The sequence below is a fragment of the Simochromis diagramma genome, unplaced genomic scaffold (assembly GCF_900408965.1).
Source record: "Simochromis diagramma unplaced genomic scaffold, fSimDia1.1 OVJJ01000361.1, whole genome shotgun sequence".
NCBI classification, from domain to species: domain Eukaryota; kingdom Metazoa; phylum Chordata; class Actinopteri; order Cichliformes; family Cichlidae; genus Simochromis; species Simochromis diagramma.
Genome location: NW_024386860.1, coordinates 16,906,759 through 16,921,573, shown reverse-complemented (window position 1 = coordinate 16,921,573; position 14,815 = coordinate 16,906,759). Strand labels below are relative to the sequence as shown.

Sequence of the window (14,815 nt, the reverse complement as noted above, 5' to 3'; positions counted from 1 at the left end):
CTTTCATAGAAACGGTGCTCCCTGGTGGTTGTGGCCACATTTAGCAGAATAAAGCACCCTGCCACAAAGCAGAAATGGTTGAGGGATGGTTTGCCACACAAAAATAAGTTTGAGATGTTGGCTCGGCCTCCAAATTCTCCAGATCTCAAACCAGTCGAGCATCTCTGGGATTTACGGGCCAAATAATTCCAATTCATGGAAGCCACACCTCACAACTTACAGGACTTAAAGGACCTGTTGCAGAAATGTTGGTGTAGATATCACAGCATAGTTCTGTACATGACATGTGTAGCAGTAGATATCCCTATACAATATATGCACCCACATTGTGTAGAACAGCGTTGAAGAAATTTCCTCCAGTGAACAGCAGTTACCCAGTGACTTCCACTCATACATGCCGAATTTCAGTGCCCCTCCGAAAATCTCCCGGAGTCACCATTCTCCTGAATTTCTTTTTTTCACCCGGACAACAAAAATGAAAAACCATATCCCAGATTGGCCCAGCCAACAATGGCTACTATTACTGCAGCTACTTAGTTTTAATATTACTCTTATTACTCTTTCTGGGTCACAAAATAAACCTATAACATATTTTCAGGCGAGAGCTGTTTAAACTTCAAATATCTGAGCCGACGAGAAGAGCAAACTCCCGGCACATCGTTTTCAAACCCTCGCGGTCTTTCGCTACTCAGGTTAACCGTCTGTTTGCTGAAAAATAGTAACGTGACCGCCCCGCATTTTCTTGTTGGTAACGGTAACGACATTGTAACGATAGAGATAGTAATTAGTTACTGTTAAATATCAACACTTCACTGAGTTCTTTTGATTTCTTAAAGGCATCCGATGGAAGACCTGCTCAGTACACCATTTCACACTTTATTCTCTTACACAATTACTTCTAGAAGGGAGATGCGTCCTGCATGACACGTGCCGCGGATCTCAAAATGGTGGTGTGCCCCTAACAGTTTTATTACAGAAGATAAGATAAGATAAGATAACCTTTATTAGTCCCACACGTGGGAAATTTGTTTTGTCACAGCAGGAAGTGGACAGTGCAAAAGTTATGAGGCAAAAATTAGAATACAATAAGAATAAATACAGTACACAACTGTACAGAATAGAATAAAATACTATATACAGTAGAATAAAATAAAATAAATATACAATAAGATAAAAATAGAATACAAATACAAATACTATATACAACTGAGTAAAAATACAACGATGACAGAAAGGATTATTGCACTTAGTATTATTGTATATGTATGGATGTGTGTGCTTGATCAGTTAAAGTCTTTATTATGGAGTCTGACAGCAGTGGGGAGGAAAGACCTGCGAAATCTCTCCGTCCCACACCGTGGGTGCCGCAGTCTCCCACTGAAGGAGCTGCTCAGTGCTGTCACAGTCTGCTGCATGGGGTGGGAGATGTTGTCCAACAGGGATGACAGCTTAGCCGCCGTTCTCCTGTCACTCACCACCTCCACTGGGTCCAGAGGGCATCCTAGAACAGAGCTGGCCCTTCGGATCACCCTGTTCAGTCTCTTCCTGTCCCCAGCAGAGATGCTGCCGCCCCAGCAGACCACGCCATAAAAGATAGCAGAAGCCACAACAGAGTCATAGAAGGTCTTCAGGAGTGGGCCCTCCACTCCAAACGACCTGAGTCTCCGCAGCAGGTACAGCCTGCTCTGCCCTTTCCTGTAGAGGGCGTCTGAGTTATGAGTCCAGTCCAGTCTATTGTTCAGATGAACACCAAGGTACCTGTAGCTGTCCACAGCCTCTATGTCCATACCTTGGATGTTCAGTGGTTGCAGTGGAGAATGCTTGTGCCTGCGGAAGTCTACCACCAGTTCCTTGGTTTTACTGGCGTTGATCTGGAGGTAGTTCAGCTGGCACCAGTCCACAAAGTCTTGGGTCAGTCCTCTGTACTCCTTGTCGTCCCCATCAGTGATGAGGCCGACTATTGCAGAGTCATCAGAGAACTTCTGCAGGAAGCACTGGGTGGAATTGTGGGAGAAGTCTGCAGTGTAGATGGTGAAGAGGAACGGAGCCAGAACCGTTCCCTGTGGGGCCCCCGTACTGCAGACGACCCTGTCCGACACACAGCCCTGAGTCCTCACATACTGCTCTCTCATTCTAGTCTAAACAACAGTGTCTCAGTAACTTTCCACTAGAGATGGTCCCCTCTTATCTACTTTATCCCAGGCAAGCGTGAGCGAGAGTCTACAGCATTCTCCTTACTGAAAAAAGTAACGCCGTTAGTAACATCGTTACTTCTAACGCTGTTATTCCCATCACTAGTTGCCTGTGGAGAAGTGGACACGGCTCATAACCTTTGTTCTTGTAATTGTACAATAAAGGTGTAGTAAGAGTGTCGCAGTGACCACCAGAGAGCGCTGTTGTATTTCTTTCCTGTTTGCTTTTTCCAAACTGTGCAGCAAACGCACCAAGTTTGTTAACAGGTGATTCTTTTAATTATGTTTGACTGATTGTCCCAATTAATTAATTGTTATAAAATTGTTATGTATGAATCAAGATTTATGGTATGCTGTACAAGCTATCGCCAGTAGGGGGCACCACGCCCAGTTATGTGTATGTGTGTGTGTGTGTGTAACTTCTGTGTTATGTTAATACAGAGAAGAAGTCAACATGTAAACAAGCTACCGTGTGTATCAGTCTGACTCTGTATAAGCCCTAATAGTGTATTGACTCCATAGAGGGAATATAACAAAAATATTTATTATAAAGTTGTTGATCAAGTTTATTTGATGAATGTTTGAAGTTCAAGTTCGGCATGTTTGCTGAAAATATTTCTTTAACTCTTGACATGAACTGAACATAAACTTGTGGCTCCTCTCATGTCACTGCTACCTTTTCTGCAGGTGTTACCTTATACATCATATTTTTATGCTCACCTTTCTTACCATGTAGAGCATAAGATAAGATAAGATAAGATAAGATAACCTTTATTAGTCCCACACGTGGGAAATTTGTTTTGTAAGGAGGAGGCGCTATTGGTAACAGGTTTGGCCAGCTCTTGGTTTCCTCTTTCCAGTGTACCGCTTACTTGATCAGACTTGTTTGCTTTTCAAACGGAGTTGTTTAAGTTTTTGTTCTTCACTAACAGGTAAGTCTTTCATGTTTGATTCAGCTTGTAATTCAGACTAATTAAGAGTTGTGTATTCATGTAAAAAATGTGGTTTAATCTAATTGTTGTTCATTTATCTCCATGTTGTAAGTTTTAACAACATCAGAAAACACATCAAGTTGAAACTGATTTTATGATTTCTGGAAGACAAAAATACAACTTATACAGTAAGAAGTCTAATAGTAAATATAAAATATAGTACATATATTTATTGATTGGTACAGGGGTTTCAGGTTATGGGTGGAAAACAACACAAAAACATGACTTCCTTGTTCCTTGAACAAGAGTGTGCAGTAAATAAAGCTGGGGCATGGTGCTGACATCACTATGTGCTGCACATTTATCTGCTAAAACTGTGGATTTAACTACATTTCTGGAGTTTTTGAAATGTGTTGCATTAAATAGAAAAAGTTTCTTTTATTTAGCTTTGTTGATATAAATGTGGCAACGATTATTGAGAAAGAGATTTTTCATGTAACAACTGAGGGAGGAAGGAGAAACAATTCAGCAGAAATGAAAGATTAAAATATTAATAATGACAACTTTTTGTCATGTGAGGCGGAGGCAGGCAGGAAGTGGGTGTGAACACAGGACTCTAGAGATAAAACTAGAAAAGTTTTAGTTCTAGAAAACTAGAACTAAAACTCCAAACCAGAAACACAGGGAGACTTACACACATGAGGAGGTACAACAGGACAAAAGGCAAAGGAACACACAGGGTTTAAATATATGAGGGAATAATGAGGGAATGGGATGTAGGAGGGAAACACAGCTGGGATTAATTAGACATGACAAGACGAGGGGAAGCAAAATTAGACACACTGACATTGGACATGGGACTGTCAAAGTAAAACAGGAAATAACACAAACATCGAACCAGGAAAATAAGACACAACAGAAGGAACACAAGGGAGGCACAGAGACAAAACCTAAAGGAAATCACAGCAGTGCTAAAGAATAACTAAGGAACAGAAAATACAAAAAACCAAATCATGAAAAACCCAGAACATTGAATAAACAAAAACCGAAACATGGAGTCACCCGACTACGGACCATCACACTTTTACTATGAATCTGATTGTTATTATGATGATGTTGGTTGTTACCAGAAATTATCTATAGAGACCAAACCCATTTTTGTAGCACACGACAAACTTTTTTTCTGCTGTGAAGTGAAAATTTTAACATAGAAGTTTATGACACGTGACCTGCTGTTGTAGCCGACACAGTAAAGTGACTGGGCACATCACTGCGGGATTCCATTTTCAGCACCTGGAGGTTGCCTTTCCATGTAAAACATTCTTGTAAACTGGTATCAGCACAGTGTTATCCATATTTAGAACCAGTGTCACCTGTTAAAGCCAACTTGAGAGCGTCCAGTGATGTGACAGCCTCCTGGCATCAAGTCGGTTTAATTAATTAAAAGATTACTTTTCAAATTCTGTTTAAAGCTCCTTTGGTGGAAAGTGAAGTTAAGTGAAGGGAAGTGAGGTGTTTGGATCAAATTGTTTTTCCACTAAGACTTTAATCCGATTCAGCTCATTTCAGTTTTTTCTTGTCTCTCAGTCTCCAGGATCTCAAGACAGGATGTCAGTGACTGTGTCCAAGGCTGATGGGGTCACTGTGTTCACTCTGACCTCTGACCCCCAAAGTCCTTGGCCTCCTCTGTGCCAGATCTTCAAGAACCTTTGCTACAGTCCAGTGTGCTGCACTGTGTCTCAGCGCCTGAGAAGTCTCAACAGAGCTTCTCAGACAGTGCTGGGGGTGAGCTACAACCATCTACACATCACATTTTATATTATGCCTATTTTTTAATTTGTAGTTTTTTCTTAAACTGCACAATGTTCACTGTTCATACTGTACTTCATTTTTCACAGACTCTGCAGATAATGATCGGGCTGCTCAACATTGGATTTGGACTTATACTCTATAACGCTTGGACCTCCCCTTACATAGACTACTTAGGCTTTCCATTTTGGTTGGGTGCATTGGTAAGGAAATAATGATGGAATATATATATATATTAGGGGTGCAACGATACACAAAATTCACGGTTCGGTTCGGTTCGATACTTTGGTGTCACGGTTCGATATTTTTTCGATACAAAAAAATGTTCATGCATTTTTAATTTGTCATTTATTAAAATTATAAATATATATTTTAACTCAAAAGTACAGTTTTTAAATTTAACCCTAACCCTTGTGCGTGTTTTTTATTTTGACAGCGAATGCGCACCTGCGGACCACTTATGTGCAGCCCTGGTTATTTAGCTCGTCATATTGCAGCCACAGAAATTATTTTGTCCATGAAACCATAAAGCTGCACTTTCTTTTTGCCTTATAGTCTGATTTGTCATAACTTCTCCGTTTTGTGGTAAGCTTTTCTTTGGCTGTCACTTCTTCACCCTGACCTGTCTTATTTGGCTCAGCAGAACTGAAATGCTTTTACACGCTCACTCACATAAGCTCAGCGATTCTCTGCGCGATCAACCTCTCACATGTTTAAGCTTGCTGCGGGAGATTTCACTTGTCATGTTTGCATAGTAAGCTAACGATTAATAAGACGATGTCAGAGGAATTGGTGCACAAATTATCATCACTCACAGATCAGTGCTGTCGCTCTCTATACACAGTTCGCACGATTGCAAAGTGAAAGCAAAAAAACAAGCGCAAATTCAAACGCGACTTCAATATGTCACATATTGACAGTGGCTCACCGATGCCAATGACATAATTACCCAGCTACATTTCTGAAAGAATGCAAAAGCATTGACATATATTTTTCCTACAATAGCCCGACGGGCAGGGAAGAGATAGATTGTGGTAGCCCGACTGAAAAAATCGCTAGCTCCGGGACGTCGGGCTAGGGATATTGCAAGCCCGTATCTGATTGAGGAATCACTCATCTTTGGAAAAGAGAGTTTATTACAGAGAAATGGCTCTTTCCAAAATAAAAGCTATACTATCCGCTTCTTCTGGGCTATATTCTCAGCAGCATATTAAACATATAAGGAGAATCATGTGCTAACAGCTGTCTAAATGACTCGGCTAAAGTTAGTAGCATGCTTGCTTTTTTTTGTCTGCTTCCACTTGTCTTTGCACTAGGATGATGTCGGCGTACATGTGCAGTCATATTCGTTGTGTTCCCACTAGTGCTTTCAGGTTAATCTCGTTGAAATGACCTTAACGCCACAACACGGCAAATCTCCGTTAACGAGCTACCGCCGATCGCTCCGTGCATGGGGCTAGACGGCAAACACGTTAACGAGCTAACTGCGCTAACACACTAGTTCACACCAATGTAATTGAGCACTGCATGGCACATCCAACATACTGTTTTACTTTAGTCCATGACTCGCTTACCTTCAGGGTCATACGTCACATGAAAACCAAAATAATTCCAAACGCCAGATCTGAATGTTGCAAGTAGAGCTTAACTTCTGTCTCGCTAGCTTGCCCTGCGCTCTTCCTTCTGACTATGCTGTCTGTGTTGAGCGCTCAGTGGATCTGCGCTCGACAGTGCAGCCTAGGCGGAGTAGTCGAACACAGATTCACTGAGCGCTCAACACAGACAGCATCGTCAGAAGGAAAATTGATAAAATAAATTACAAATGTTGTATTGTTCGATACATATGCGTACCGAACCGAAAGCACTGTATCGAACGGTTCAATATCGATACGAATATCGTTGCACCCCTAATATATATATATATATATATATGCACAGTGGTTGTTATTGTTGCCTAATAGCAACAAGGTTCTGGATTGGGTGTGAGTTGTGTGTGAGTTATTTCTGGGTGATCCGGTTTCCTCCACAGCCCAAAGATGTGTTTCATGTTAACTTGTAATTCTAAATTGTCCTTAGGAGTGGAAATGAGAGTGTGTGGTTGTCTGTTTGTGATAAATTGGTGACCTGTGTTGCTCCCTTGTTAGTGAGATTTGGTTAAGAAAAAAAAGATGACCAGATTTGTTTTTCCATTTCACATCAGGTCATACTGGATACACAAGATTAGAAATGAAATGCCAAAAAAGAGCCATGTAAACCAAACCTGTCACAGTAATGGAATAGGAATCAACTGAGTAATCTTTAAGAGAAGATCATTTTGGGGATCAAACATATCTTTCCACAGTTAAATATGTGACAGAAAGCTTAATTGCCAAGTTTTGTCCAAGATCTGTCTAAGTGTGATGACACTGGTCCACATTTACATGCACCAGTTCATAGTCGCGTAAGAGTTGGGAGTAAATTGGCTATAGTTCAAAATACCAGTTTACACAAACAAACCATACAATTTGTTTTTGTAAACAAACAAATTGTATAGTCTTTCCAACCTCCTTAAACTGTACAATTGTTCTCTCATGGCGAAAAGTTTATTTACAACATATCCTGCAAGAAGAGGGGATAAAATGTCCATAAAGACCCCTCTGTTTTCTCTGTTGCACTCAGTAAAAAGATGGACGTGAACTTTATTTATGTATTTATTTATTTTGTCTTTTGTCTAGTTCATCATCTTTGGAATTATGTGCGTTTTGTCTGAGAAGTATCCAAGTCCATGTTTGGTGAGTATTTCAGCTGTAAAACATTTTCATATGATCTCTAAAGGACTTTTTGATGTCATGTCTTATTCTTATTTGCATTCAAGATAAATATATTAAACATGTACAGTATGTCCTACAGCATACACACACTTGCATAAATACTGGAGGGAAGTTTGCTGAAGGAGGACTTAACACCCCTCTAGTCTACATATAACTGCTAAATTATTTTTATCAAATAAAATACTTTGATAAAAATTATTTCCCACTCCTGACCCCACTTCCAACTTTTCGCACTGCATCTTGAAACAGTTTATATTACAAACAACAATCAGGACGTTACATCTTCATCATTGAAAGATAGTCCACTGGCCTGTAGGTGTAAATAGACTGCAGAGTCCTGGCCTGATGAGGTAGCTCTTCTGTGTGGTGCCATCCATTTCTCCAAAGGTTATTTGGTTTCCCTGATTCCCCAATTTTTGGCGGAGCATGTTCAGGGTTTTAAAAGCCACAGAGACACGGTGTTTAAAAAAAATGAGTCTTAATTGTTCCGATGCTCATGACACATACAGGATCACAAAGGGTTTTCACTTAGGCAGCACTTGTCCTTCTCTCCTGGATCAGTTGGAGCTTTCTTTAGGAGCCTTCCCAGCTTTGACAAATTGTTACGACCCGGCTCTACTAGGCGACAGCGGATGTAACATAAATGAGCCCAGAGACCAGGAGGTTAGATAAAAAGAAAAATACGAGGTTTATTAACACAACTGAAAACCGTTAGTGAAACAGCTCACTAGGCAATAGAGGGATTTTAGACAAACATAACAAACAACTCAAGTAACACTACTAACTCAAGTAGAACACTATTCATCTAAACATCTCACGGGAGGCAACTCAAAACAAAGGCTCAAATGGAGGCAAAAGGCAAAAGGCGGGACAATCGACACAGTCTGTTCGAGTCAACAAGTCCCTCTTCGAATGAAGAATCCTCAGCCTTTTATATTCTCAGGTAATTGCAGGCAGCTGTGTCATTGGTCTGTCGTACTCAAGGCTCCTGCAGCAGCCAATGGTGTGAGTGGTCTGACACGCTCTGATCTGCATGAAGTTGGGGCGGGCATAGGTCCGGGCCAGCCAATCCCCCGTGAGTCTTGGAGCACTTTGATTTCCATAGAGGAAGGCGGGGCCACCTGAGGCCAGAGGCCGTAACACAAATGTCCAGCTGGGATAACCACATTTACTCAGGGCCTTCTTGATGTGATGTTCTTCTGCTTCCCTGACCGCTTTGTCTGTGGGGATGGTGTTCATTCTGTGTTGTAGCGCACTGGTGACACCCAGATTGTGCTCCACTGGATGGTGAGAGTCAAACCTTAAATACTGATCCGTATGCGTGGTTTTACGGTACACATCAACATTTAAACGTCTCTCGTTACTGTTGGAAATCTTACAGTCTAAGAAGGCTAACCTGCAACTTTTCATATCCAATGGTACTCATGGCCACTGATCAATGGTCTTTGATCAGTGGTTGTAGATCAGCGGTCGTGACAATTTGCATACTAATGGTCAAGAAACTGACCTCGCAGCCCATTGTTCATCAGTGGTGCTAGTTTCAGTAAGTATGCAAATGAGACTGAAGAGGATGGATGAGCGACCAAACGTTTCTCCCACTGAACCAGCTTTCTGGGATTTCCTTACCTGGATGATTGAGCATGCATGAAGACAACAGTCACAATAGATTTCCTGAGAGATTACACTGAATAGGGGATGTGATCCAGAACTCGATCTGTTTCTATATTTCATTATGTCAAGAAGAGTAAAGGAAGAAGAAAATGAAAAAGAAGCAGATCAGCTGGCTAAGGTTAAAAAAAACTACTGCCTAAGTTTAAACGTAACTTCTGTAAAATTATAATTCACGTCGAAGAAGCTCTCATTGTTTAGAAATCTGGCCAAATTAATGAACCCCCCTCCACAAATGTGATTATCTAGACTTGGGACCAGGAAGCAGAGTTGTAGTTTTATTATGTGTCTCTGCAGCTTCTCTCCTCCTGTCACCCCCCTTAAAAAGAAAAATCCCATCCTCTGAGAGACTGTGTCAGCTGCCAGACAAAAAAAAAGAACAAACAATCCAAAAACATTTAAAAAAATCACAAAGAATAACAACAAAGTCCACAACTATCCACAACTGCACCAAAGCATTTTGAAAACGCTCTCGAAAATGCATATATTTCAAAACAGAGCTGTCCCATCGCAGTGTGGATGTTTGAAAACGCAGACTTTCTAAAATGATGACGCATTTTAGTCATGTGATGCAGTCATATGACCAATTGAACAAAGATAGCGGAGGGCATTATACAGCACTTGTTTTGATTGCTCTCAATTTTGACAGCCCTAAAAAAAGATTAACATCAGTTTGTACATGCTCCAGATAGCTTTTATTCAAATTCTTTAATTTGCGCAAATTCACTCGCTTTTGCGCAGGACTGGAACGAAGCGTTTTGGGCCGTTTCAATGTGGACGCACAATTCTGTGAAAATGACTGAAAAGGCTAGTGTGGACGCAGAGAGTTTTCAGATGAAAACGCCATTTTCAAATCTATCCGGGCTAGTGTGGACGTAGCCTAAGGGGAGACAATGCTAGGGACACAGACATGAGACAAGGGACTGTCAAAGTAAAAAGACATGAACACAAGGGACCGTCAAAGTAAAAAGACATGAACACAAGGGAGCACAGTGAACACCTAAACACTGGAAGAAAATAACAAAAAATCAGAAAACTCTAAAAATTGATAAACACAAAACATAAACATGGAGTCACCAGATTCAGGACCATGACATCTACGACAGAGATTACAAATCTGAAGAATCATCAGAATCAGATACTTCATTAATCTGAAGGGAAGAATAACATTAACAAACCAAAAACAGAAACCCCAAACTTCCCCAAACCCAAATTCACAACCATCATATCCTAAAGCAGCAACTAGACAGAAACCAACGTTTAGATTAATGAAGAATCCAGGCATGACTATGAAAACATGCGTACTCACAGAGGCTATGATACTTTAGTCTAAGAATGCACTAAGTGTGATTTATGGTTTGGATATTTTCTTGTACATTAACTGGTCATTTTTGTTTTCCAGGTCATCCTTACTGTGATTCTGAATCTGACTGGAGGTGCTTTTGCCATGACAGGCAGTGCACTGTACGGCGTTTATTTAGGAGACATTGGCATTCGTTGGAACTATGATTGCTACAATGGCTACAATGGCTACAATGGTTACAATGGTTACAATGGCTACAATGGTTACAATGGTTACAATGGCTACAATGATTACTGGTATGGCACGAAAACAATAAGGCCTCCATCTTTAGATGAAAAACTCCTTCAGGAGAAATGCTTGGAGGGCCAAGCAGTGCTGGTGGTAAGTTAGGGAAAGCAGAAAGAAAAATAGCACATATACACTATATGATACGATCTTATATACTGCAGTATATAACATTTTGAGACTTTAGATGAAACACTGTTGTTTGTGTCCCATCAGATGCTCCTGAGAAGCATCAGTGCTGTGATGATCACCTTGTCTGTTCTGGAGTTCTGTGTTGTGATAAGCTCTGCTGTCCTGGGAATCGAGGCTCTGAGGAACAAAGAAAAAGGACAAAACAAGGTAGATAATGGACAACACAAAGGTTCAAACACATTCTGATAAACATGTTAAATAGTAGAAGATGTTGGCTGAACATTTCTAGGCGCAGCCAAGTGGCGGAGGGCTTTCACTTTGGTGGCCTCAGAATCTCATCTCTGATTTTTGCGGATGATGCGGTTCTGTTGGCTTCATCGGGTGGAGGCCTCCAGCTCGCACTGGAACGGTTCGAGCTGGCCCCCTTCCGGCCGCCTGTGCCTCAGTTTTATTCCACAACGTAGACATCCACATTGCTCACACTCTCATAACACATACATATAGGGCCTTACACGGCATCCAGAGGACGGTCTTTGTATTCAACCTCACCTCTGGCACCAGTCCCGCCTCCATCCATCTTCATCCGCTTTATCCGAGGCCGGGTCGCGGGGGCTGCAGCCTAAGCAGAGAGGCCCAGACCTCCCTCTCCCCAGCCACCTCCTCCAGCTTATCCGGGGGAACACCAAGGCGTTCCCAGGCCAGCCGAGAGATATAATCTCTCCAGCATGTCCTGGGTCTGCCTCGGGGCCTCCTCCCAGTGGGACATGCCTGGAACACCTCACCCAGGAGGCGCCCAGGGGGCATCCTTGTCAGAGACCCGAACCACCTCAGCTGGCTCCTTTCGATGTGGAGCAGCAGCGGCTCTACTCTGAGCCCCTTCCGGATGGCCGAACTTCTCACCCTATCTCTAAGGGAGAGGCCAGCCACCCTTCGGAGGAAGCTCATTTCTGCCGCTTGTATCCGCGATCTCGTTCTTTCGGTCACTGCCCACAGCTCCTGGCCATAGGTGAGGGTAGGGACGTAGATCGACCGGTAAATTGAGAGCTTCGCTTTTACACTCAGCTCCCTCTTCACCACGACGGACCATTGCAGCATCCGCATCACTGCAGCCGCAGCCCCAATCCGTCTGTTGATCTCCGGCTCCCTTCTCCCATCACTCGCGAACAAGACCCCGAGATACTTGAACTCCTCCACTTGGGGCAGGAACTCATCCCCGACCTGGAGTGGGCACTCCACCCTTTTCCGGCTGAGAACCATGGCCTCAGATTTGGAGGTGCTGCTCCTCATTCCCGCTGATTCACACTCGGCTGCGAAGCGTTCCAGTGCAAGCTGGAGGCCTCCACCCGATGAAGCCAACAGAACCACATCATCTGCAAAAATCAGAGATGAGATTCTGAGGCCACCAAAGTGAAAGCCCTCCGCCACTTGGCTGCGCCTAGAAATCCTGTCCATAAAAATTATGAACAGAACCGGAGACAAAGGGCAGCCCTGGCGGAGCCCATCACCCACCGGGAACGAGTCCGACTTATTGCCGGCAATGCGAACCAAGCTCTTACAACGGTTGTATAGGGATCGAATGGCCCGTAACAATGGGCCAGACACCCCATAATCCCGCAACACCTCCCACAGGACACCCCGAGGGACACGGTCGAATGCCTTCTCCAAGTCCACAAAACACATGTAGACTGGTTGGGCAAACTCCCATGCACCCTCAAGTATCCTTGAGAGGATAAAGAGCTGGTCCAGTGTTCCGCGACCAGGACGAAAACCGCATTGTTCCTCCTGTATCCGAGGTTCGACTAGCGGACAAACTCTCCTTTCCAGCACCCTGGCATAGACTTTCCCAGGGAGGCTGAGGAGTGTGATCCCCCTGTAGTTGGAACACACCCTCTGGTCTCCCTTCTTAAAGATGGGGACCACCATCCCGGTCTGCCAGTCCAGGGGTACTGCCCCTGATCTCCACGCAACATTGTAGAGGCGTGTCAACCAGGACAGCCCTACAACGTCCAGAGCCTTCAGGAACTCGGGGCGGACCTCATCAACACCAGGGGCTCTGCCACCAAGGAGCTGTTTAACTGCCTCAGTGACCTCGCCCCCGGAGATTGGCGGGTCATTCCCCTCATCCCCAGACTCTGCTTCCTCCTCGGAAGACGTGTCAGTGGGATTAAGGAGGTCCTCGAAGTATTCCTTCCACCGCCTGACAATTTTCTCAGTCGACGTCAGCAGTGCTCCGCCAGCACTATACACAGTGCAGGTAGAGCACCGCTTTCCCCTCCTGAGATGCCTGATGGTTTGCCAGAATCTCTTCGAGGCAGTCTGAAAGTCTTTTTCCGTGGCCTCTCCGAACTCCTCCCACACCCGAGTTTTTGCTTCAGCCACTGCCCGAGCCGCATTCCGCTTGGCCTGTCGATACCTGTCGGCTGACTCCGGAGCTATTGTTTTAATAACAATAAAATAAATTGTAATTGTACTTTATTTTTAATGTCACCTTAAATGTTGATTCTTTTTGTATTCCTGCATGAAAATGTCATCAAAGTGTGCACAGTCGTGTTTGTGACTGGAGGGAGTTTACACTTCACAAATATTATTTTTCTCTTTTAGAGCACTGACGACCCAGAGCTCTACAAACCTCTGCTGGAGGAAGTCACTGCACAGCCTGAGGCATTAACAGCCTGACTCTGTTTACGAAATATCAGCGATTTACACACATTCTTGCTAAGAACTTACTGATAATATACGAATTATTACTGTGTTTTGATGTAGTGATGTATATCTTATGTTTAGTTAGATCCCAGCACCTGCGTATGTAAAAAATAATTGTTACAAGTCTTTTCTTTTCTTTCTTTTTTTACAGAAGTGTGTAAACAGGGAATGTCAGGTGGAGGTTGTTACTTTTAAATGAGGTTTGAAATTTTAAGAAACTCAAATTTTTACTTTTCTCAGCCTGTGCTGTAAATGATTTCTTGGTATGTTCAATAAAACATGAAAAGTTCAGCTGTTGTGCGTTTTTTTTAAATTCAGATTGTTTGCCTGTAATCGTGAATCAGATCGAGACCAAGACACATTCTCATTTCTTCCAAATGCAAGGAGTGCCTCCTTGCATTTGGAAGAAAAACAATAAAAGGTGAATCAAATAGACCATTACCGCAAGGCTGGGATGGTCAATTTGGTAAAGTAAATCCATTGGGCATCTTTCCTTGCCTTTAGACAATAATTCTGATGGAAAAAGAGACAAACGGGACAGGCAAAAAAAAAAAAGAAAAAAAAAAGGATGTAAATCCTTAGGTGACGGCCAAGCAGAAAACAAGGTCATAGTCCCCCCATGAGAGGGGCCAGCATGTAAGAGTTTGTGGAATGTTCTTTGTCTGTTTCTCTGTATATAAGATGTAAGGGCGGTGGCCACAATTCAGAGATGGTCCTGGTGTTTCACTGGGATGCTCTCTCCACATTGCAATGTGTTTATTAAACCCACTTCAAATCAAGCTCACTGGGTGTGTTGAAGGTTATTGTTTAAATTTCCATAACACAAGAAAGGTGTGGTTTGTGTCTATGAACAGTGAACACCCGTGTGTACACCTGTGTGCACACCTGTATGGATGAGCGTGTTATTATTCAAATGGTTTCTCCATATAATCATCTTCTAGGGGGTATGGGGAGCCATAGCCCTGTCCTCCAGGTCATGAA

General features: G+C 42.9%; 1 protein-coding gene across 2 annotated transcripts; it reads left to right on the top strand.

Moving 5' to 3' along the window:
- The first annotated feature begins 3,007 nt into the window (after window positions 1–3,007).
- LOC120732922 lies at window positions 3,008–14,125 on the top strand. Of its 2 annotated transcripts, none has more exons than XM_040030836.1 (7): window positions 3,008–3,124; window positions 4,712–4,909; window positions 5,023–5,136; window positions 7,648–7,704; window positions 10,814–11,095; window positions 11,216–11,338; window positions 13,733–14,125. In XM_040030836.1, the coding sequence occupies exons 2-7, from the start codon at window positions 4,733–4,735 to the stop codon at window positions 13,805–13,807; spliced, it is 828 nt and encodes a 275-aa protein (XP_039886770.1). In that variant the 5' UTR covers window positions 3,008–3,124; window positions 4,712–4,732; the 3' UTR covers window positions 13,808–14,125. The 2 variants fall into 2 exon arrangements, with proteins under 2 accessions (XP_039886770.1, XP_039886771.1); XM_040030837.1 differs by having other exon boundaries at window positions 3,036–3,124; window positions 4,694–4,909.
- Window positions 14,126–14,815: the final 690 nt, after the last annotated feature.